The 23,522-nt window shown below is 44.7% G+C and overlaps 1 protein-coding gene across 3 annotated transcripts in view; it reads right to left on the bottom strand.

Moving 5' to 3' along the window:
• The window catches only part of PEBP4 (phosphatidylethanolamine binding protein 4), a 236,690-nt gene that overhangs the window by 13,954 nt on the left and 199,214 nt on the right, over positions 1-23,522 (bottom strand). For all 3 annotated transcript variants that reach the window (XM_081891177.1, XM_081891178.1, XM_081891176.1), the window contains exons 5-6: positions 22,135-22,180; positions 15,761-15,877 (exon numbers count right to left, since the gene is read on the bottom strand). In XM_081891177.1, the coding sequence (XP_081747303.1) occupies positions 15,761-15,877; positions 22,135-22,180 (163 nt within the window). The remainder of the gene's footprint in view (positions 1-15,760; positions 15,878-22,134; positions 22,181-23,522) is intronic.

Consider the following 23,522-nt stretch of genomic DNA (forward strand, 5'->3'; position numbering starts at 1 on the left):
ATTTAATTACTTGCAGAGATTCAATGTATCAGTTATAGATGAAAGAGAATAGTTTTTCGGATATGCAAATTTTGCTCAGCACATCTATAGAATGTTTGCTAGCCCTAACATCTAGTATAAGTCTGAGCAACAACTACAGTATGTCCAACAGAAATCTGAACACATGCAGGTCCTGCTGTCTGAAGCTCATTACATGAAAATTCACTTGTCCAAACAAGAGGAATTTGTACCCAAATCTCACTATACAAACAGCTGATACAAATATCTGAACAGCCAGACCTGTGAAAATGACTTTCCTTAATGCTGCATTTTATTCGTAAAGAAAGCCCAAATTTTTCCTATTGTGTTATTTACACTGGCAGGAGTCTCCCCTGTTCTTGGTGGTGGCCTGGCCTTTTCCTGCTGGTTTTTCAACCAATCCCCACTCCTCCCCTTGCCCGGATTTGGCCTGTGAACCAATCCGCATTGTCGCTGCACAAGCCTCTGAGAGCAGCCAAGCAAAGGTGTGAGAGAGCCAAGCTGAGTGACATGGTGGACCCTCCTCTGTTGGTGCAGCCGCTGCCCCCTTCCTCCTCTGATGCTGAGGAGGCAGCAGAGGCTGAGAGTGAAGCTGCCTCCTCGGTTGTTGAGATGGGGGCTAGGTCACCGCCTCTGAGTGGGGAAGCTGCAGAGATCACGTTGGAGCCCAGCCTGCAGAGCACCAGCCAGGCTGGCAACTGGGATGGGCAGGGGAAGAAGAGGAGGGCCTGGGCTTCCTCTTTGGCAGCCTTGCTGCCGCTGGTCCCATCACTGCAGCAGCCGCTCGCTCTTGGTCTCTCTGGCTCAGTTCAGACATTATGCAAAACGCTTTTAAAGAAGAAGCTTAATGGTGATTTTCAGAGTTACAGCTACCCCTCACAGAGCTACATTTCCCAGGATTCTTTGAGGGAAGCAATGTCCTTTCAATGTGCATTAAAGAGCCAACCTGGCTGACCAGAAAAGACAAATACTGTACATGGTTGGGATTGGATTTGGGGGTATAGTGAGGAGGAGATTGGATAACAGCCTCATGTAAGCCTATTTAAAGTCAATGGCAATATCGCAGCTAGCTTAAATTCCATATATTATTAAAGTTGCAGGTTAGCAACTTTATATTAATAATATCACTATCAATATTGATGATATTAATATTGATGATTATATACACACACATACATACACACACTTAACTATTGCAAAGTGCAGCCATATTATGGACCAACTACTACCAAGCCAGGTCCAAAGTCCTTGCATTAATTTACATATCCCTCATCAGCTTAGATCCAGAGTATCTCAGGGGCTGCCTGGATCTTTATCCCAGCTCAATCACCGATATCATCAGCAGGGGCATTGCTGGACATTCCCTGAGTTGGTGAGGCTTATGGGACAACAACAAGAAACTGTGCCTTTGGTGTCAACGGCCCATTATTGTGGGATGCTCTGCCAACAGAGGTTCAGTTTCCCATCCTGATGTGCATTTGTTTCCTGTTTCATCCCCACATAAGCAAAAAGAAATTATTCCTGATAATTTCAAAAACTAGAAAGGGGTTGTCAGTCTGAAATCCACAGCTGGGTTCATCTAAATCAGGCATGGCCAAACTTGGCCCTCCAGCTGTTTTGGGACTACAGTTCCCATCATCCCTGACCACTGGTCCTGTTAGCTAGGGATGATGGGAGTTGTAGTTCCAAAACAGCTGGAGGGCCAAGTTTGGCCATGCCTGATCTAAATCTTTGATGGAGTAACACTGACACCACAATATGCTCTAGAGCAGTAGTTGCCAAACTGCCCCTAATGGACCACTTGAAATTTGCTGAGGGTGTTGGTAGAACATTTAATTTGCAAGGAAAGTTGAAGTAATTTTAACATGTTTTAGTATTTTTACTTTTGTATGTTTTAAAGTATGGTTGTATTTTTTATTGATTTTTTTCTTTTATCTTTTTGTAAACCACTTTGGGGTTTTATAAAAATTAAGCAGTGTATAATTTTTTAATAAAATAAATAAATACATTTTAATTGTTTGTTTTTTTGCCTGTGCACTTGTGCACTTGTGCACTTGTAATGTGTTCTGTCAAACGTGGCATAAATTTAAATGTATTTTTATTACTTTTGTTTAAAAAAATCATTCTTATTGTATTTTATTGTTTCGTGTAATACAATAAAATGAGATAAAAGAAATAAAAAAGCAATTTAAACACAATTAAAAATTCAATGTACATATTTAATTTGATAGATCTCTCATTTTTAACCACAAATCCAGAGAACCATTGCAGGCTACCTGAATGATGTCTGTGGACCACAGTTTGGGACGCTCTACTCTGGAGCACTGGTCTGCAGGAATTCCCTACTGGGTCACAGCCTGCTCTACAATGGCTACAACTACACTCTTGCCTTAGTGGTAAAAAGAAAGAAAGAAAAGAAATGGGTCCCCAAATACATGTTTAAGTTAAAGGCAGGTCTCAGGACTGAAAAGGCTGAAGACGTGCTCTAGCGAGACCACTGTCCATAAACAAAAGTGGACTCCCCTTGTTTGGGGAGAAAAGAGCATATTTGACTCATATATTTACGATACTTTTTAGCATACTCTTCTTCCAAAGAGCCTGTTATTTATTGGGAAATACCATAAATTTTGGCATATAAGATGACTTTTTAACACCAGAAAAGAGGTTAAAAAGTTGGGGGTCGTCTTATACACCAGGTATCTGCCCCCCCCACTGGTGCTGTGGTGGCTCTGAAGCAGCCGCAGCCGCAGCAACGGGCTCAGCTCCGCACCGGGAGAGAGCCACCTGGTGCGGAGCCCATCGCCCCTGCTGCTGCATCTGCCGGCGCGGAGCTGCCCAGCGTATTAGGCAACTGGGCTGATAAGACGAATCCCCAAATTGCAGCTGCCAATTTGGGAGGTCGTCTAATATGTCCAGTCGCCTAATGTGCTGGAATCTACGGTAAATCCACCTGGACCAAGCAGGGTTTGTTCCAGGATGTAAAATTACAGACCCAGTTAGAAAATTACTGAACTTAATATATCACAGCAAGCAGATAACTTCAACATTAGCCTGTCTATCATTGGATATATTTAAGGCATTTGATTGTGTAGAACCCAGGAATTTAATTGAAGTGATAAAAAAAGTTTGGATTTGGCCCAAAATTCATTGGTTTTTTTAAGAACATAGCAATGAAAGGATTAATACCATTCCTATATAAATCAATTACAGAGGCATATTTCCCTCCCCAGAATAATATGAGAGAATGATGGGAATCAAATTGGGATTTAGAAATTGAGGAAGATGCATGGAATGGACTGTGGATCGAAGCCCTGTATAAATCTATTTCAGCAATGACAAGAGAAAGAGCCCTCAAAATAGCACAAAATAGCACATTTAACACCTAGACCTCTAGCTTATATAAAACCCAACAGCTCTCCTATGTGTTGGAGAGGGTGTCCCACTATCGGGACATACAGACATATGTGGTGGGAGTGTTCAAAAATAGAAAAATTCTAGGGAAATGTCTTTGCAGATATATCTTTCATTACAAGACAGACAGTCCTCAAGACTGGAATTGCTTAATTTGTACAGTCAGGACTCACCAAGAATTAGAAATAAAGTTCTTATAACCCATTTATTGACTGCGGAGAGAACGACCATAGCCAGAACATGGAAAACATTGCAACTGTTAACCATGGATAAGTGGTATGAAGCGGTCTGGCAGACAGCTTTGTTGGAAAAGCTAACATGGAAACTGTGGGTAGCAAGAGACCAAAAGAAAAATGATAACTTCTTTGCAGCATGGGGCGATTGTATTGAACACACAGGTAGTGAGGCGCATGCGTTTGGGGTGGGTAACATAGTTTGGAATAGAAGTATACATTTTAACCTTTCAAATTGTTGCAGATATGATGTACTCCTTCCTTTTAATGAGACTGGAGCACATGGTATGTTATTTTATGGTTTTTAAGATTATGAGAATGTTTGAAACATATGCTGTGGCAAATAAACGATTTTTAAATGAAAAAGAAAAAAGCTCAGGCCTGCATACAAGCCCCACTTGCCATTTGAACTAACCATTTGAGCAACTATGAGAGGTAAGGTTAGGCTCAGAGCTGCCCCAAGACCAATGTGTAAGCTTTGTGGTAAAATGAAGATTTGAACTCAGATTTCTCCAGTTTAAATCTAGCACTCTACCCTGTACACCACACTGGCTTTCACCTGAAATCATAGCTCTGTTGGTTAGAGCATGGTGATTGTCAGGGGCTCAGGAGCAGAGGCACAGGAGAGGGAGGAAATTGAGAGCGAGGGGGAGGAATCCGAGGGGAGCGTAGGCGATGACAGTGGTCCGAGGGATTCCCTGAGTCTCTCCAGCGAATCGGAAGATTCACAGAAGGGGGAGCCTATGGCCAGGGCAAGGGGGGTGCCTAGGGGGACACCCCAGGAAGAAGGGGCCAGAGGGGACTCAGAGAGCAGCAGTTGGAAATCAGGACCAGCTTCCCCACCAGAGCGCAGTGGGGGGGAGGAGTCCCAGGTATCGGGATCAGGCTGCTCACCACCAGCGAGAGGAGATGAGTCAGGATTGACCACGCCTCCATCGGAGAGCGCGGAAACGGTCGAGAGGAAGGTTGGAGGCTGGACGCGCGCGCCAAGTTCAAATGTACAGGCGAGCGGCACAGCAGGTAGCCCGGATAGGGAGCCAGGTCCTAAAGCCCGCCGAAAGGAGGGACAAGAGTCAGGGGGGTCAGCGTCAGAAGAGTCCAGAAAGGAGGAAACCCCGGGGGGCAGACGGACCCAGAGGAGCAAAGAACAACGGAAGAGGTGGAGTAAGGCTAGAGTCTTAAACTGGTGTACAGGGGGCGGAGACTCAGACGGAGCTTCGCCGGTCTAGGTTCCAGACGTAGAGCTGCACGCTGCGGCTTGTAAATGGAAACTGAACTTCAATAAAGACTTTTGTACTTTACCACCGGCTGGCGTTGGTCCTCTGTGAGCTGGGACCTAGAGGCAGCTCTGACAGTGATGATAATGCCAAGGTTGCAGGTTTGATTCCCACATGGGACAGCTGCATATTCCTGCATTGCAGGGGGGTGGACTGGATGACCCTCAGCGACCATTCCAGCTCTACAATTCTATGATTTCTATGATTACTTACTGTCCAATGCTAGACACCCTACTATTGTCTTTAGCCATTAGATTCCTCCATAGGCTGCAGCTAGCACACCTCAAAGAATAGCTCTATCCATAAGACCTCCCCCATCCCTCTTAAGATGAGTGAGTGAAATTCTGGCTTGTATCCCATTCCTGGAGCTATTTAGGTCTGTGGGTTGCTAGAGCAAGGCCTTTGCAATGGTGGTCCTTTTATCGTGGAATTGCCTCCTATATATTAATTAGTTCTGTAGCCGCAGGCATTCAGTAAGACTCATAAATCCTTCCTGTTTCAACAGGCCTTCTGTTTACATTGTTGCTGCTTACCTGCTTTCAAATGTGCTTATTTTGGCCTCTGTAGTTGTTTTTGCAGGTAATGTTTAAACTGATGGTTCTGTTTCAATTGCATTTGTTTTTATGATGCTAACAATTTTAACATAAATTGGCCGTAATAAAAAAATAAAATTGGAGGTTCAAGTACAGTGCTTTGAACTAAAGGATAGAGCCAGACATACTTTTAATAATCAATAAATAATGGACCCAGCTGTGGGAGGCCTCCCTGGCTATCATGCAGCTACAGGTTGGATTCTGAATGCCACCCTGATGCAGTCCTGAAATTCAAACCACAGGTTATGCAGGAGATCCAAGATCAGATCTCTCCATGTTTTCTTAATTTTAAGACAGGTGCAGGAGGCTCTGAATTTCATTGGACCACTGACACTTGGGAGAGGAGCATTCTTCTCCTGATCTAATGCACTGAGGACAATGAAGCAGGTCCAAAGACAGATATAACAGGTGTATGCCCAATGTTGAACCTACTTTGTGGTGGTGATCGCAGTGAAGACTTACGTCTCTGCCTCTGTTATGTCCTTTGTCCAGCACAGCTTTAGAGGGTCTCTTACATTCTGGCCCAAAGGTGGTGGAGGAAACCTCAATAGCCTACTGTGATTTACTTGCAAGTCATTTTGAGGATAAAATCGCTTGCAACCATTGGGATCTGGACTGCAATATTATAGCAGGTCAGTTTCCAGCAGTATCCAGAGCACTGTCTATTCAAGTTTTAGTGGTTGAATTTCAGTTGATAAGGCTTGGGGATATTGATACAATAATATGGCACTTGGCTAGGTGTGGGTTACCCCAGGTCCCATAATTTTTTGCTGTGGGTGCCCTGGGTGCCCAGCTGCCTCCACCCCCTGCCTCCATGGCCACCTCCGCACACTGCCTACCATGCGCAGCCACCTCTGCCCACCACCCGCAACGGCCTCACAGCCTGACATTTCTGTGGCCTCCTTTGCATAGGAGGCAAGGTGGGCAGCATGTGGAGCGCCACCTTACCTGTGGCGCTCCGGCACGGCGGCAGCAACTGGACCGGGGCCTGTGGCTCTGCTAGTTGCCACCACTGTGCCAAAGCGTGCAAGCCGCATTGCCATTATGGTGCCATGTGACATGACATCATCACACCACATGTTGCAATGTAATACATCGGCGCATACCACGACATTGGGCACGCACAGTGTGGGGCCCAATCAGCGCCCCTGTCCAGCAGGGGCAAATATTAATGCGTCTCTAGGAGAGAGAGTGATTCCAGGCTGTCTGAAAGAGGCAGCAGTAAAACCTCTCCTTTTAAAAGCCTCCTTGGACCCAGAAGACTTGAACAATTCTATGCCAATTACATATATCTCCTTGAATAATGTTTTGGACCAGGTAGTCACTGATCAACTTTAGATACTCTTGGATGGGACTATTTTACAGATCCATTTCAATTGCATTTAGGCACCAAGATTGCCTCGATCACCCTGTATGATGACCTAAGTTGTGAGAGAGACAGGTGAAGTATGCCCCTGCTGATTTTTCTTGACCTCTTTGTGGCCTTTGATACCATCAGTCATGGGAGATGATCTAAGATGGGAATAGAGGGTATTGCTTTGCCAGTGGTTGTGCTCCTCCATGGATGGTTGTCTCCAGACGTTGCTGCTTAGAAGATGTTGCTTGGCCCCATGGAACCTCAGGTTCGATGTTATCCCCCAATCTGCTCAATATCTACATAAAACTGCTCAGTATGGACACTGGGAGTTTTAGAGTTCATTGTCTTCAGCATGCTGATGACACACAATACTATTTCTTAGCAGCTCAGCAGGTGAGGCAAGGGATGTGCTGAGACTGGTGCCTGGCCTTAGTAAATGACTGAATGAAAGCCAACAAACTGAAGGTCAATTGAGCCACTCTTAGTGGGTGGTTCCTCAGTATGGATGAATGGAATGCTTCCTGTTCTGAATGGGATTATACAGCCTGGAAGTACCTTGCATCCAATAATGTCATAGAAAATGCCAGTAGCCTCCTATCAATTTTTACTGGTAGTCTAGGGAATAGTGTGGCTTCAGTGGTCTATGCTCTAGTAAACTGCAGGTTAGACTGCTGCAATGAGTTACATGTGGGGTTGCCTTTGAAGATGATTTGGAATCTACTGTTAGTGCAGAATATGGTGGTTGTTAATTGAGACAAGAAAGCATAAACATGCAATACTGGTTCTAGCTTAACTGTACTGGCTGTTAATTTGTTTCCAGGCCCAATCAAAGTGCTGGTTTTGATTTTTCAAACCCTATACAGCTCAGGCCCCCTATTACTACAGGACCACTTCCTCCCAAAGGCCCTTTTCCACATGGCACTTCTGATGGAGGTCCAGAGGGTGGTGATGAGAGAACCTTTCCCGAGTTGTTCTTTGTCTTGGGATGCTCTCCTGAGGGAGGCCCATCATCATTTTGGCACCAGGCCAAGATGTTTTTGTTTTTCTGGGTCTTTGGGCAGCACCTATAACTGGATGTTTGTACTTTGGATGTTTTTAATGTCTATGTTTATTACAGTATTTTTTCATGTTGGGATGCTTTCATTGTAGGGAGTGATACATAAATCCAACCCACCTAATAGGAGTGGTCCATGGGGGGGAGCAGAAATGCTTACCTGGCCTCCTGGCCGGGACTTTGCTATGGCTTATGGGTAGGAAGAGGGGCAAGGCGGTGGGGAGGGGGCCACAGTATGAACATCTTGGTGGAGCCAGTCTGGCACCAGTCCCTCTGGTGTGTTTACAGTGTGCTGCCCTCTCTGCCACTTGCTGTCCTCCCTCCTGGTAAGCCAGTGGCTCTTCCTGACTGCTCCTGAAACCTAACTTACGTTCAAGTCATGCAAATGTTGTATTACGTCAGCTGTCGAAAAAACTGATTGCTAATTTTGTGAAAAATAAATGAGACACCCATGATTTTTCTAGAATCTCAGAACTTAGCAAGCATACCTGTACCTTCCACCCCGGCAAAGGCACTGCTCTCCATGCCAATTTCCACAGGGTGTTCGCTGATGTTTAAGAGAGAAGAAAATCATACTAGAACATAGGGACCCTTTCCTGACAAACCAAGTGAAATCTGCTATGTTATGACTAGGGCGGTGTGATGCCAGAAAATATCCAACATGGCATTCATAACAAATATATTACCATTGTTTGGATGATCATTATAATTATTATTATTATTAGGACTAAGCTACTTGAAACATTTGTGTCTGAAAGTATCATCACAGCACATCAACCAGCTTAGTTTTTAATAAAAGATCCTCCTTAAAACCATTTAAAGATTCAAAAAAAGAAAAAAGAAGAAGACAATGAATGGTAAGGGACAAAATGATTGAGCTCAGAGAAGAGACACATCTTCTTTTAGAGTCATATTTCATGACATTTGGAAATCTATACAGAGTGGGAGAAAATCCTCAGAACAGGGAATTTGACAGTACTAATGGAGAAGAGAGTCACACTCAAGCTTCACTCAAGAGGCAGCATGAACTCCAACAAAACTTTCTTTAGAGTGAAGGATACATATAAAAAGCTAAGAATGAGATGGGGGAGAACAGATACACAAACACAGTACAGCGGGCTTCTGTTCATACACATCTTAGTAGAAACTCCATCTAATGCCTACTCTCAAAATAAATAATAATCCTACCACATATTATATAAATCACAAAAGGAAGAGAATAATAATAATAATAATAATAATAATAATAATACTTAAGCATATCAAAACCTTTACTCACTGCAAATGAAAATAGTTGCTTCTGGTAGGCCACTTGGATTGCAAACCTTCCAAGTGCCCTGATTTTTCAGGGACAGCCATGCTTTCCTTGAAGGTGCCTCCAGCTCTTTGTCCTGGGGAGCGCCAATTTCTCAACTGGCTGTGGATGGGGCTCCTGCAAGCAGCTCCTGCAATGGCAGCAAATTGTGAAGGAGCGCTTCCCGGCTTTGGGGAAGGAGGCACGGGGCTCTGACAGGCTCCTAGAGCCCTCCTGCCTCCTTCCCAAAGCCAGCAAGCACATACGGGGTTTGGGGAAGGAGGCAGGAGGGCTCTCGCACCCTGTCAGAACATGGCACCTCCTTCCCTAAGTTGGGCAGAAGTTTACAGGGCTTTGGGAAAGAGGCACAAGGCCCATGTCCCAAATTTTATCAGCAGCATGTGGGGCACATGGGATGAGAAAAGCCAGGCAACTGGGATCAGCAGCTGTCAGGGTTCAGCCCCTCCCAGAGTTTGAACCTGATGAGAAGCAAGGAGTGCTGGGCATTCCAGCAGAACTCCACACTGCCTTGACACTCTGGTTCAGCTTCTGACCAAGCTGCAGACCCAGGACTTGAGAACAGGAATGCTTCATGGATGGGGATTGCCTCATGGGTTAAGTAACCTAAAGCCCTGCATGGCTTGGGGAGCATCCAGTGCCGTATGTAAATGGACTGCTACTCTGAGCATGAAACTCAATTCTGGAACCTCTCAGGTGGGCACCATTGCCATAGGAGAACCAGGGGAGTGTTCATGGTGTGTTCCGGAACCTCTTTTTCTAGAAGAATAACACTTGGCCTTTCACATATGCACTCATCCACAAACCAAAGATCAATTACCTCTCCACACACGTCTGTATACCTGAAGAAGCATCTCCACCCCCATCGTTCAGCCTGGACACTGAGGGCCACGTCTGAAGCGAAACTACAGGGAATCAGCCAGAAGGGCTTTTTGGTAGTTGCACCCGCCCTGTGGAAAGCACTCCCCTGGCAGATGTCAACAAGACAAACAACTGTATAATTTTTCGGCAACATCAGAAGGCAGCCCTGTTTCAGGAAACTTTATTGTTTGCTGGTGTTGTTTTTCCTGTATTTTTGTTCAAAGCCGCCCAGAGTGGCTGGGGCAACCTGGTCAGATGGGTGGGGTATAATAAATAAATTATTATATTATTATTGTCTAATAAATGCAAACTTATTAGGCATTTGTTGCACACAGTCTTATCTATACCACTGAGGTTGTACTTATACTGTGGGCATTTTCTGAGCAGAAATAGCATAACATTTTTTAGCTGGGAAAATGTGATACTTCCCTGGTGTGCAAAAGAGTACAAGGCTGTTGGCATTCCCTCTTGCACAGCCCCAATACAAGTCAACATGAGCACCAAACTAGCAACACACGTGTAGTAAGATTATTGATGCCTGCTATTACACCTATACCCTTCCTACCTCCCCCCAATCTATAATGTATGGATGAGGTATTGCACTGCTGCCACTGCGCAAAAGCTTGGAGAAGAATCATAGAAAGAAATGCTCAGCTGTGTGTAGAAGGGCCCATGAACCAGGGTCTAATTGATAGAATCATAGATTGAAAGGGACCCTGAGGATCATCTAGTCGAACCCCCTGCAATGCAGGAATATGCAGCTGTCCCACACAGGGATTGAACCTGCAACCTTGGCATTATCTGCACAATGCTCTAACCAATCATAGCAACACTAGTGGTCTACAGGGTTGGTAACTTGCTGAGAGGCCCAAACCAACTTAGGAGTACATAAAAGGAACAAAGAATAAAGTAAGGAAGAGCACATCTTAGATTTCTTCTCCATTATTCGAAAGTCAGAGGCGGAAGTGACCTTTTTTCAAGGTCGAAAAAAGTGATCTAACAAATCGTTTCTGCTTCCAAGTGGGACCAGGTTGCGCTTGGGCCACCAGGTCTCACCCCTGCCTCAGCGTAGTGTGGGGTAGCGTCCCGCATCCCGCTGAGGGTGTCCCAGCCACGCCATTTGCCAGGCGACCAATCAGGGCGCTGTGGGGCGTGGCCGGGGCCATTTTAAACCATGGCGTGACTCTGGAAGCTCCTCTTTCAGCCTCACACCACCCTTTTTTAGGCAGCGTCACTGGCCTTGCTATGGACTTCGGTTGGTCGCTGTTGAGGGGCCTGGTAGGACTTTTCCCACTTGGCAAATTGGCACTGGCCACTTGGTTTTTGTCTACCTCGTAGGCAACTTTGTCACAAAATTGTCACAACTTTGCAAAGTTTGGCGGTTAGGCATTGGAATAGTGATGTGTGGGGGATGGGAGGTGCGGCCATCACCTGCACCTCCATGAGTAAGGGTAGTCCGTTAAAGGAATCCGGGGGTGTGGATCTTGTCCGAAGCCTGGGGAGGGGCTAGGGCCATGCCACGACCCCAGCAGGAACCCAGGGGGGGTTGAGTAGATCCGCATCAGCGGGGCTCCCCTTGCTGGTGGTTTACCCTTCCAGACTTCCTGCCACACGGGCAGATATATTCTGTTGATGCCAATGCCTAAGCCAATACCGCTCACATTATGTAACCAATAAAGTTGTGGCCTAAATTTTGCCCATTAACATTAACCTAAGTTCTGTGTCCTTGTTTCTTCATTCTCCTGGGGGTGGCCTGGGGGTCTTGAAGTGCAATAGCATCATATCCAAAACTCTGAACTGTCTTGCTGGACTCTTCAGTCTAGCTAAGGCAAACAATAGGATGTAACCTAATAGCATTTGGTTTGCAGGTGAAGAGGGAAGTGCAACCTTGTTTGGAAAGTTGCTCTTCTTGCAGCTTGCACAGACTTTGACTCTTGTAGAGGTGACTAATGCCTCTTACAGTTTGCACCTGCTGTTTCTCTGGCTCCACAAATGGATTTCATGTATGGCTGAGGATTCTCGTGTGCTGCAACGTCGCCATGGGTGAGGCATCCACATTCCTTTCATCTCCCTCCTGAAATTCTGCTTGTGCAAAAATTCTGAATGCAGTGTTTTGCTCTAGGAGCCTAGCTGTCCCCGTGTGACAAAGACATGCCTCGCTCAGCAGAGCTGTTATTTTATAAGCATTGTTTCAGGACTGTTTGTGCAACCTCAATTGCCAAATCTAATTATTCAAGATTTTATCTGATTGCTTGATATGCATAATAGCTCTGAGGTGTCACTGATGAAACTCCTGCAGGTCTTAGATGTACCAGCAAGGTCTTGTTCTCAGTTTCACAGCCTCTAAGACCCCTCCTCAAAGTGGACAAGAAGGCATATATGGGGCAAAGCATCCCTTCAAGTAAACTGGCCCCAAGCAGTCAAGGGCTTTATATATGAATAGTAATACCTTAAACTTGGCTACTATTACTTACCCTGCCAATGGCTGGATAATTAGTGCAAAAAAAACCCCGAACCAGAACAACAACGCAGCAGACATTCTGTACTTCTCAGGTAAAGTGTTTCACAATGGATGCTTCTGCTTCCATTATAGGAGGGTTGGGGAAACTGATGGCTTGATCTGCCCTGCTAAGCCTCTTGCACTGGCCCACCAGTCTTCTTGACAGGAAGCCAAATAGGCCTGCAAAAGCACCTTTTCCAGCTACCACCACTTCAAGCACTACCTGAAGGGCAGAGCGGACAGAGCAATCCAAGCCTTGTTAACAACGCTCTGCCTCCATCCCTCTTCAGCTATCACTTGAAGCAGCAAGTTCACGAAGCCTCCCATCACCTTCCCACCTCAAGGCAGCAGTTCCCAAGGGCTTCCCTCACTTTTCCTGTTGGGAAGACTAAAAGATGAGAGGAGCCACTGCCTCAAGGTGTACTGCATGCCTTGCAGCAGTGGTTCTCAAAGGAGCAGCTCCTTCTTTGTCCTTGGCTCACTTGTGTCAGCTGAGAGGAAAGAGGAATCCAAGAGGGGAGTTTAAACACCCACTTTTGATTATCGCTCTCGTCTCCCCCCTCACTGATCAGCAAAAAGTTGAGGATTGTGCAGGTTATAGGTGTGTTTGCTGTGTGTAGGGATGGGCAGAGCTGTCAAATTTTGTTTCTCATTTTCCCACTCTTGTTCAGCTCTCTACATTTTCAACCAGTTTGCATTAGAAAACAAAAGCTCTCACAACAATTTATGAGTGTTTTAGTGTTAATTTCTCCTAATGTACAGAATTTTGTATGCAATTTCCCCTAATTTTTGAATGCTATGTCACTAACAACCCACCTCACCAGGTGGCTGTGAGGGTAAATGGGGAGGGAAGAACCATGTGTACCACCTTGAGCTCTTTGGGGAGAAAGGCGGTACATAAATGTAAGAAATAAAATGAATAAATAAATGCAATTTAATGCATGTTTTACCCTAGTACATGCATTTTTGTACACATTGCTTGGGTGGAGAACTGCAGTGCAAAATTCAGAGAAATGCAAATTTTGAAGACAGCTGTGATTTGACTTGCATATTGTTTTAGAAAGTGTGAATTAGTTAGGTTCACCTTTCAATGTGAACTGAACTAAATCTCTCCCCACCCCTAGCAGGCATCCATTTGTAATAGTGGCCACATCCACTCCAGCCACTCGCACTTTTGTCTTGGCCTTCTGTGATGAAGGTCAGCAGAGGTGCTATTGATAAGCATTGTTTAAAGACTGTGCAACCCCAGAGGGCTGGCCAAGAGGAAATGCGGCAAAGAAAGTCCCCTGCCCCTGGCATTACAGCTCCATCCTTGAGGAAAGACCTGCTCTTTCAACACTAGAGTTGCTTCCTGTTGCTTTTCCCAGGTTCATACGTCTTCCCACTGGAGATCATAGTCATGCTCATTTCAAAAGTACATCATTCTCTGCAATTTATTTCCAAGTATTTCTCACTGTAAGAACAGCTTTGGAGGAGGTGAAAAAAGGCAGCCTTGCCCTCTGCTGCACTGTTCTATCAACTGGCTTGAAAGCAAGATAATTATTATCATGATGATTATTTTTGAAAAGTAGCCAGTTTTTCCCTCCTCGGCCATTTCCAATTCTAACTGGGATAGATCTATAGTCAAAATGTTGCAACAGTTCTTGTAGCGATGAGATCAGTCTGTGACATTTATGATTACACATTAATAGGTAGATAGGTAGGTAGGTAGATACAGATACAGACTTTTTCCACGGAGCTCAAGGTGACATAGAAGATTCTTGCCCCATGTCCATGCTATCTTTGATGCAGCTAAACCAGGCAACACAGATTAACCCATGGTCACTCCTCTAAGCAATTCGATTTACAAGGTACTCTTACTCTTAACATTCAACCAAAATCTATCCTCCTCTAACTTAAGACCATTTGATCTGGTCTCCCCCCCCAAAGGGAGTAACTAATGATATGCCTATGGGAAGCCCTCAGTAAGGACCTGAGTGCGAGTCATCTTCCACTCTGAAATCCCAGAAACTGGTATTGAGGGATTTGCCTTCTTCTATGTGACAGTCCTTTTATAGGGTAGGAAGGGATGCAGGTGGCGCTGTGGTCTAAACCACTGAGCCTCTTGGGCTTGCCGATCGGAAGGTCGGCGGTTCGAATCCCCACAACAGGGTGAGCTCCCGTTGCTTAGTCCCAGCTCCTGCTGCCTAGCAGTTCGAAAGCACATCAAAGTGCAAGTAGATAAATAGGTACTGTTGTGGCAGGAAGGTAAACAACGCTTCCATGTGCTCTGGCTTCTGTCACAGTGCGTCAGACGTGGTTTAGTCATGCTGGCCACATGTTTGTGGACAAACACTGGCTCCCTTGGCCTGAAAGTGAGATGAGTGCCGCAACCCCATAATCGCCTCTGACTGGACTTAACTGTCCAGGGGTCCTTTACTTTTTACCCATAGGGTAAGGCCATTCCATATGACATAGGAATCAGGACTTTTCTGTGAGAGCACCTACTCTTCAGAACTTCATCCCATTACATAGCAGACAAGTGCTGTCTTATTTATCATTTCAATGCCTGTTGAAAACTTTCCTTTTTCAACAAACCTTTTAAGTGCAGATTCTTAATGCATTCTATATCTGTATCGGATTTGAAATTACACACACACAGAGAGAGAATCATTGATGTTTTTATTGCTAATCACTTTGGGATGTTTCATGGGAAGCTATTTATAAAAGAAATTAAAAATAGATAGATGATAGATAGATAGATAGATAGATAGATAGATAGATAGATGATAGATGATAGATAGATGATAGATAGATAGATGATAGATATAGATAGATAGATAAGTATCTCATGGTCATTCCTACCTCGTCAATTCAAAGAATTAAGACTGGTGATAACAACAGGAACAGCTGATTCCCATGCTGTCATGGAATGTATCCTTTACATAGTACACAACCATGCCCACTGCTAGGGTATTTTTGATTAGCTCTACAAACATTCTAAAGTACCTCCACATATTCGCAATTACATTTTATCCTGCTGAAAACAGAGACAGAGATACAAACTGGAGAAAATTAATACACTGATGCATTATTTTTGCAATGTACTAAAAGAACAAATGTGGGCCTTTTCTGCTTATGGAATAAAGTGACATAATCCCTTACCTAAAGATGCACTTTTCTCTGGGTTCAGGTATATAGTTTCGTCACCTGGCTGTTCATAGAGGAGGAACTGGTAGCGGTGGTAACCACTGTTGGGTGGTGGAGTGGGTCTTCGGTAGTCTATGAGGTATAAAACAATGATGTTCAAAGGATGCATTGTATTTATCCTCTTAACAACAGACACCCACCCCTTGACAATCCAAGATATGGCCTCTTTGTAATAGGAATCAGCCAAAGTTTCTTTCTTGCCCTTTTAAATCATCCTATTTATTTACTTATTCCAGGAGGTATATACCCAGTCTCCTCCCATCTGCAATTTCCCTTGATTTCTTGGTCAAGTTCACCTGTTATTCAGCCAGGGATACTGGAGAATTCTGTTGAAAATGTAAAAGGAAATGGAAATTGCTGCTTTTCATGTGTTACTCTGTGGTTAGAAATGGACGTTAGTCAAGTGAACAAGATCAACATTCACTCACATTGCTGTTGTTTAAGTCTGTAAAAGATATGTACTTAATTACTTTTTAAACATTGTTTTGACTTTTCTTTACATTGAAATGAATCTTAAGTTGTTTGTTAAATAATTATTTAAGTTATATAACTCATGTTAAATAGTGGACAATGAGCCAAATAATGTAGATTGAAGAAACCGAACTGCAGCTAAACAGGGACAGCACTGATTGTGAAGCATACAGGTTGGAGTGGAAATTGCTGCCTTCCCACATTCCTATACCAAGATTGAAGTTTGAGTACATCCTTCTTTCTTCCCTTTCCCTCCCAGGCATGTGTCTGTATTTTTAACTCTATATTGCTCCATATCAATTTGTTTGTGTTGCAATGTTGCACCAGACTTTAGGACTAGATTATTTTATTTTATCCAGCTAAAGCTCTGATTCCTATTCAGAGAGGCCCTATTAAGCCATCATTACAACCCTGCTATGGTTTTTAAATGGGCAGTTATGATTAAGTGAGCAGATGGGGATTTGTGGTGTAAACCTCACATCTCCCTGAAGAGCACCTGGTGTGTATAGGTGTGCTCTGAGCACCTTTCCCACCCTTCCCGCTTCCCTCCTCTCCTCTGGTGCCTGGCTCCTTGCCATGTGCTCACAAGCGTGCTCTTGCCTTTCTTCCTTTAGAAAAACTTCCCTTTAACCTTACCTACTTTTCCCAGCGACTCGAGCTCAGATCAGTTCCTCTCTCCAAACCCCACCTCTCTTTACCTCCCTTAACCTGTCTCCCAAAGGATGACATCCAAGCCTTAAAGCATTCCCTAAAGGGATCATTTAGACCCATTCCAGTCACTGTCTGCTTCTCAGTACTCCATGCACACAATCTATCATGTTGTTCAACATTCTGCAGCCCCTCCCCTAAGCAGCCTATTTCTCCCTCAGGTTTTTCTTTAGGCACTTTCTGTCGCATTCCCCCCCCCCCATGTTGGACTGCTAGAGTGCACTCTGTGTGGGTCTGCCTTTAAATATAGTTTTGGAAACTGGGTTGCAACCACCTGATTAGTGGTTGGTGCCAGGCAGGCAGAACATAACACACCTATATTATACCGGTTGCACTGGTTACTCGTGTGTTTCCAAGCCCAACTGAAAATAATGGTGGTGATCTTGAAAACCTTAAATGGGATATTTGGGATGGGATATTTAAAGGATCACCTCTGCTCATACCCTACAATCTGCTTCAGAGGTCCAGTTTAAGTGCCCACCTGGGCGAACAATCAGAAGAGGGCTTCTTGGTGGTCTCAGGAGGGCAGAAAGACTGTTTGGCTTCCATACGTTTGAGTCTAGTACAGGCATAGGCAAACTCAGCCCTCCAGATGTTTTTTAGCCTACAACTCCCATGATCACTAGCTAACAAGACCAGTGGTCAGGGATGGTGGGAATTGTAGTCTCAAAACATCTGGAGGGCCGAGTTTGCCTATGCCTGGTCTAGTGCATGGGTTGTACTATATCAGCAGGTGGAAGCTACACTTGATTCCTGGAGAGCTCAGATTTAAATGGAGCCAGGATATTACTTGCTGTCAACCTTCAGTGCCTCCCTAGTGAGTTGACAACTCCCCACTCCCCCTGTGTCATGAAAAAGAGCCTATTACCAAGCAGAGCTATTATGTATGCAGATGCTACCTGTTTAAAACCCCAATCTTAGCTTGAAGGGCATTCCAGATTCAGGAAAAGAAGATGTGATGTGAAGGGATCAGAGAGGCTAAAATTCCTCCAGAGTGTATAATGATTTTTTTGGTGGGGTGGGGGTGGGAATCTTCCTTGAACAGCATCTCAGATGGTTGAACACATTTATTGAAAACATATTTAATTCACAGCTGATGCTCTTTCTCCATTTTGTTTTCTTTGGGCAACAAGACTCCTGCCTGGGCCCAATCCTGAAAATCCTCCAGCTGGTGGAAGGTGCTGCAAGGTCAAGCTATTTGTGCCATGTGCTTATATTGTTGATGCAGGGTAGTCTATGAAAGAAAAATCTAGGTAATCAACATTCTATCTAATGTAAGGTTTTCACTTGTATTAAGTGCAAACCATTGTTAGCATTGCATATACAAATGCTCAAATAAATGGCGGTTCACATTTTTCAAATGTTCTGCATGATTTGCTGCTGTTATTAACAGGGATTAGAGCTGAGAGTGTACAGGCTGTCACTGATGGCATAGAGTAAATAATATGAGCAGATATGCTACCCATGGTTTCTCACTACAGAGTATTTGTAGTTACAAAAACCATCTCGGAGATGGTTGGGTACAACTACCAGTCCAAGATACATCTGTGATGGAAAGGTTTATCCACACTACTTTTACCACCTCTTCATTTTGCTGTACTAGATAGAGAAGAGATCAATATCTGCTGTCCAGCCTGAGTGTACAGTGGTGCCCCGCAAGACGAACGCCTCGCAAGACGAAAAACCTGCTAGACGAAAGGGTTTTCCGTTTTGGAGGCGCTTCGCAAAACAAATTTCCCTATGCGCTTGCTTCGCTAGAAGAAACCCCATAGGGAAATCTCCGGGGACCTCTTTTAAATGCTAGCGGTGGGGAGCAAAGCCTTTCCCCCCCCTCCGGCCTTCAGAAGAGGTCCAGGAAGGCCGGCGGGGGCCGAAAGGCTTTGCTCCCCACCGCCAGCATTTTAAAAGCAGTCCGGGATAGCAGGGAAGCGCTTCCCGCTATCCCGGATGGCTTTTGAAGGCAGGCGGGGGGGGGGGAGCAAAGACTTTTGCCCCCAGCCCGCCTTCAGAAGAGGTCCTGGACCTCTTCTGAAGGCGGGCGGGGGGCAAAAGTCTTTGCTCCCCCCCCCCGCCTGCCTTCAAAAGCCGTCCGGAGGCTTTTAAATCGCCCCGGGACAGTCCCGGGGCGATTTAAAAGCCCCTGGGAAGGCAGGCAGGGGGGACAAAGACTTTTGCCCCCCACCCGCCTTTGGAAGAGGTCCTGGACCTCTTCTGAAGGCCGGCGGGGGGCAAAAGTCTTTGCTCCCCCCTGCCTGCCTTCCGGGAGAGCGGAGAAACGCAGCGCTGCGTTTCTCTGCTCTCCCGGGAAGGCAGGCGGGGGGGGGAAGCAAAGACTTTCGCCCCCCGCCGGCCTTCAGAAGAGGTCGGGGGACAGACTGTCCCCGGACCTGGTCTGAAGGCGGTTTCCATAGGAACGCATTAATTGATTTTTAATGCATTCCTATGGGAAACCGTGCTTCGCAAGACGAAAACCTCGCAAGACGAAAAGACTTGCGGAACGAATTAATTTCGTCTTGCGAGGCACCACTGTACAAGGATTCCTTAGCTTTGCTGTTCAGCTGAGATCTCCTCAGGGAGTGCCCTGAGACTGCAATGGGTAGGGCAGGGAGAATTCTGCAGACCTATACATGTCTACTCTGAAGTAAGTTTCATTGAGTTCAATGTGACTAACTTCCAAGTAAATGTGTGCAGGAGAATAGCAGCCTAAGGGCATATCTGCATCATGATGCACAGCACATCCCAACCTCATCCCCCTTTCTAATGATCCTCCTGCAAACAATCACATATTGAGTCACTGGAGCATGATAGAAATGGAGCCTTCAGCTTGTTTATTGGTGTCTTTTTTTGGTCAATTTCTCTTGCAATCAGAAGTAGAGAAGTTCAATTGACAGTTTTATTTGATTTATTTTTTAAAAAAGCATTTGAATAAGATGTGTGCTGCAGTGTTTTTGGGGGAGGTAGTGCATAGTCCTACAAACAACTTTTTTATTTTAAGGAAAGTGTCTAAGCATTAGTGGTGGCACTGGAAGGAGGTAACGTTGTTAATACTGTATTTGCCACTTCTGTTTCTTTGGTGCTTGAATGGGGTGGGATCAACAGGTAAAGATAAATGACTAATTAATGACTTACTGTATAGAGCACCATCAGTATGTATGACATCTTACAGAGTTACGCAGGCAAAACAGATTCCAAAGGACCAAATAGTCTGATATATATAGCTATGCACACACACACACTGGGGAAAACAGCAAAGAGAGAAACAAGACTAGGAAGGTATGCAGATATAAATGCTGTTGTATGTACTTAAAGCACATTAGCTGCAGCTGGAAATAAGGATTAAGGGGATAAGCCTCAGACCATATGGAATAGGAGGTTAGAGGAAGGATTTAAAGGCAAAGAGAACAATCACATTTAGGAGGAATACAAAATACCCTGGGTGAGGAGCTGTGTGTATGGTAGGCACATGACACTTTCTTGAGGGGCAGCTACATTAATCTCCGACTCCATTTGGTCCTCACAGATGCAGTGGAAGGCCTTGCAGGGTTGTATGTGCACACAGAGCGGTGAGTGATGGCGGTAGTCTTCCATAATAAAATGTTTCTGGGAAATGTTTAAATTCTGGGGCAAAGTGGTTCCCATCTTGGAGAAAGTCAATTGTATCCACCTGTAATTATCCATATCACTTTTATTCAAACCTCTGTTGTTTTAAACCACCATTTGCCTCTCAGTTCCTTCTGTCCTTGCTCTATTCAAACTTCTGCCTTTGTTTTAAACCAGGGGACAGCAAGGTTTACATTGCCTGGGCTGGTTCACTCCAGTGGAGATCCCTCTGTGTGTGCTTGAGCATGTGCACCCACAATTTCTGGTGTCTGCGTCTGCGCAGAAATAATTTTTGACATCTGCGCATGCGTGATTTTCAGCACCGCGGGTTCCCATGCCGCGTTGCGCCAGTTTAGCGCAGCGCACAGGGACTTGTCAAGCGGGTGGCTTGGTTCGGGGGCGGCTTGTGGGCTGGTTAAACAACCCCCGTGGGCTGCTTGTGACCCATGGGCCTTAGGTTGCCGACCCCTGTTTTAAACCACCACTGTTCCCCTTTCAGTGTTCCACACTTCTCATTTCCATGCCATGGCTGCTGCTATTGGGCAACCTGTCTTCATGCAAATCCAGGATTGCAATGTGGCACTACAACACCTCCAATAGGGGCTGTGCCATGGCATTCTTACATTGTTATTATAAAGAATGAAACAGTTTACCATAATGTATTCTGTATGTGCTTACTTTTGCTTTATGATATTGGTACAGTGGTACCTCAGTTAATGAACTTAATCCGTTCCAGAAGCCTGTTCTTAAACCAAAACCATTCTTAAACCAAGGTGCGCTTTCCCTAATGAGGCCTCCTGCTGCCGGTGCCCTTCCACTGTTCGGATTCCATTTTTAGACTGAGGTGAAGTTCTCAAACCGGGACACTATTTCCGGTTTTGCGGAGTTTGTAAACCGAATTGTTCTTAAATCAGACTGTTCTTAAACCCAGGTACCACTGTATTAGCATAAGTGTATGTTTACTTATGCCTGATTGGCCAAAGTGCAACCAACTATTTTAATAAAATATTATTTTAAAAGTGTCTTATGCTGCAGATTGGAAAAAGGACAGGTGCCAAGTCTAAGATCATTAACTAGTCTAGGGAAAGAAGTGGAATCCAGAGAGGTGCTGTGGGTTTTGTGTCTTATGTTGTCTGGAATTTGTTTAAGGATTCTGAACAAAAGACAAGGTAGTGAAATGCTTCCTTCTGTGGGTTTCCATTGGATTATTTTCATTCGTGAATAAGGATGCTTATGTTCCTTGGATTTATTAATCTGCTTTCAGGGAGCTATCTTCTTTGTAGTCAGCAAGAGCTCTAAAGAAATACATTTTTTAAACCACCCGACTGCTTCTTAACGGATTAGAGACCTGGTGGCTGTGTCACAATATCCAAAGCCCTAGGGATTCATTTTCCTGTACTGAGAAGGGCTGTGGCCTTATTTGACTTAAAAGCAACCAAGATCACATACATGAATGGGAATCCATAATGCCTACACAAAAGTAGAATCCAGAGTCTGCTTTCCATTCAGTGCCAAGACCTATTGGTAGGATGTGTCCCGTTTCTGTTTACCTGTTAATACACGGCCTTTTGGATTCCCTTTCTTCAGGTCAGCACCCTGAAATGAGAGGAATAATTTTGCAGCTCAGTGTTGTGCATCACCAAGAAACAAAGCATTCAGCCTTTAAGTTTCATTATTCTGCATAGTCCTTGTTTAGTCAAACATAACAAAGCAGGTACAGAAGCAGGCAAAGATGGAGCGTTGCACACCAGCCAGAAGCCAAAAGAACTCATCCAAAGCCAGCAAATTTATCTCTGGGCTAGAGGTCCTCATCTCCTGACACATGCTGAAAGCAAAACCAATAAAATGGACATTCCTACCGCTTGCAGGCCACTTCCTCCCAGGGATGCCAACTTGAATTAAATACGTGTGTGTGTGTGTGTGGAGGGGGGTGTTAGCCCTGCCCCATATGCATGCACACCATTTTAATGACAATGGTATTTTACGGGGGGGGGGGTGAGGGGAGCCGAACCCCTAGGAGTTGGTGCCTATGCTTCCTCCCAAGGTCCCCACTGCTTCCACCTCATTGGTCAGTTCTTCCCTGTAAATGAGGTTTCATGGTTGCCATCCCTAACTTGTTATATCTCTGTTATATCTCTCCACTCCAAGCCATGAGGGGTTGCAGAACTAGGGAACAGCAGTCTGACAACTTTCAACTGGAAATTTTAGCTGTGGCAAATAACTGCTACAACCTTTGATGAAAAGCTTTTTATACCAGGAGAATAAATGTTATTTTTAGCTGCTTTATACAAAACAGAGGATATAGTAATTCACTATAAAGTCTTGTCTGGTTGTTGCAACAGAAGTTTCTTCAAGTTTACTTAGCATTCTTTAACTTTGTTTCCCCCTCAAAAAAATCCACTTGACACATTGTTTTGTGTCTAATCTAAGCAGAAATGATGGGGAGGGCAAATGTACTGGTGGGAGCTGTAGTTTGCTTGCTAATTTATATTTAAAGTGTCATTGCCTTGTATATGGCAGCCCAACACACTGTAGAGTTCCCCTGAATCACAGGCTGTGCTGTCACTGTGGCACAGAGGAACTGACAGACTGATCGCCCTGGACCTGTTATCTGGGCAACAGGTTACTAAGAGGGCTACAAAAGCTTGCTTTTAAAGCCCTGACACCATTGTGTGCACAGGTATTCAGGCAGTAGCTAATTAATATCTTTGCAATGGCAAAAAGGTCACTGCAGTTTTAGAAAGCACATCAGCTGGCACACAGACAGCAGGTACAGTATAAGCAAAATGCCTGCAAACCTTACAAGGCCAACTTCCATATTTCTATATGTTCATCAACAAAGTTCTAGCAAATTCAGTGGGGAATTTAATATGTGATGCTAAAATGTGTATTTGATCTCTCATGTTTCTGTGGGTCACATATGAACGCTGTTAATGTG

Source organism: Podarcis melisellensis, assembly GCF_964234715.1.
Source record: "Podarcis melisellensis genome assembly, chromosome: 15".
NCBI classification, from domain to species: Eukaryota; Metazoa; Chordata; class Lepidosauria; order Squamata; family Lacertidae; genus Podarcis; species Podarcis melisellensis.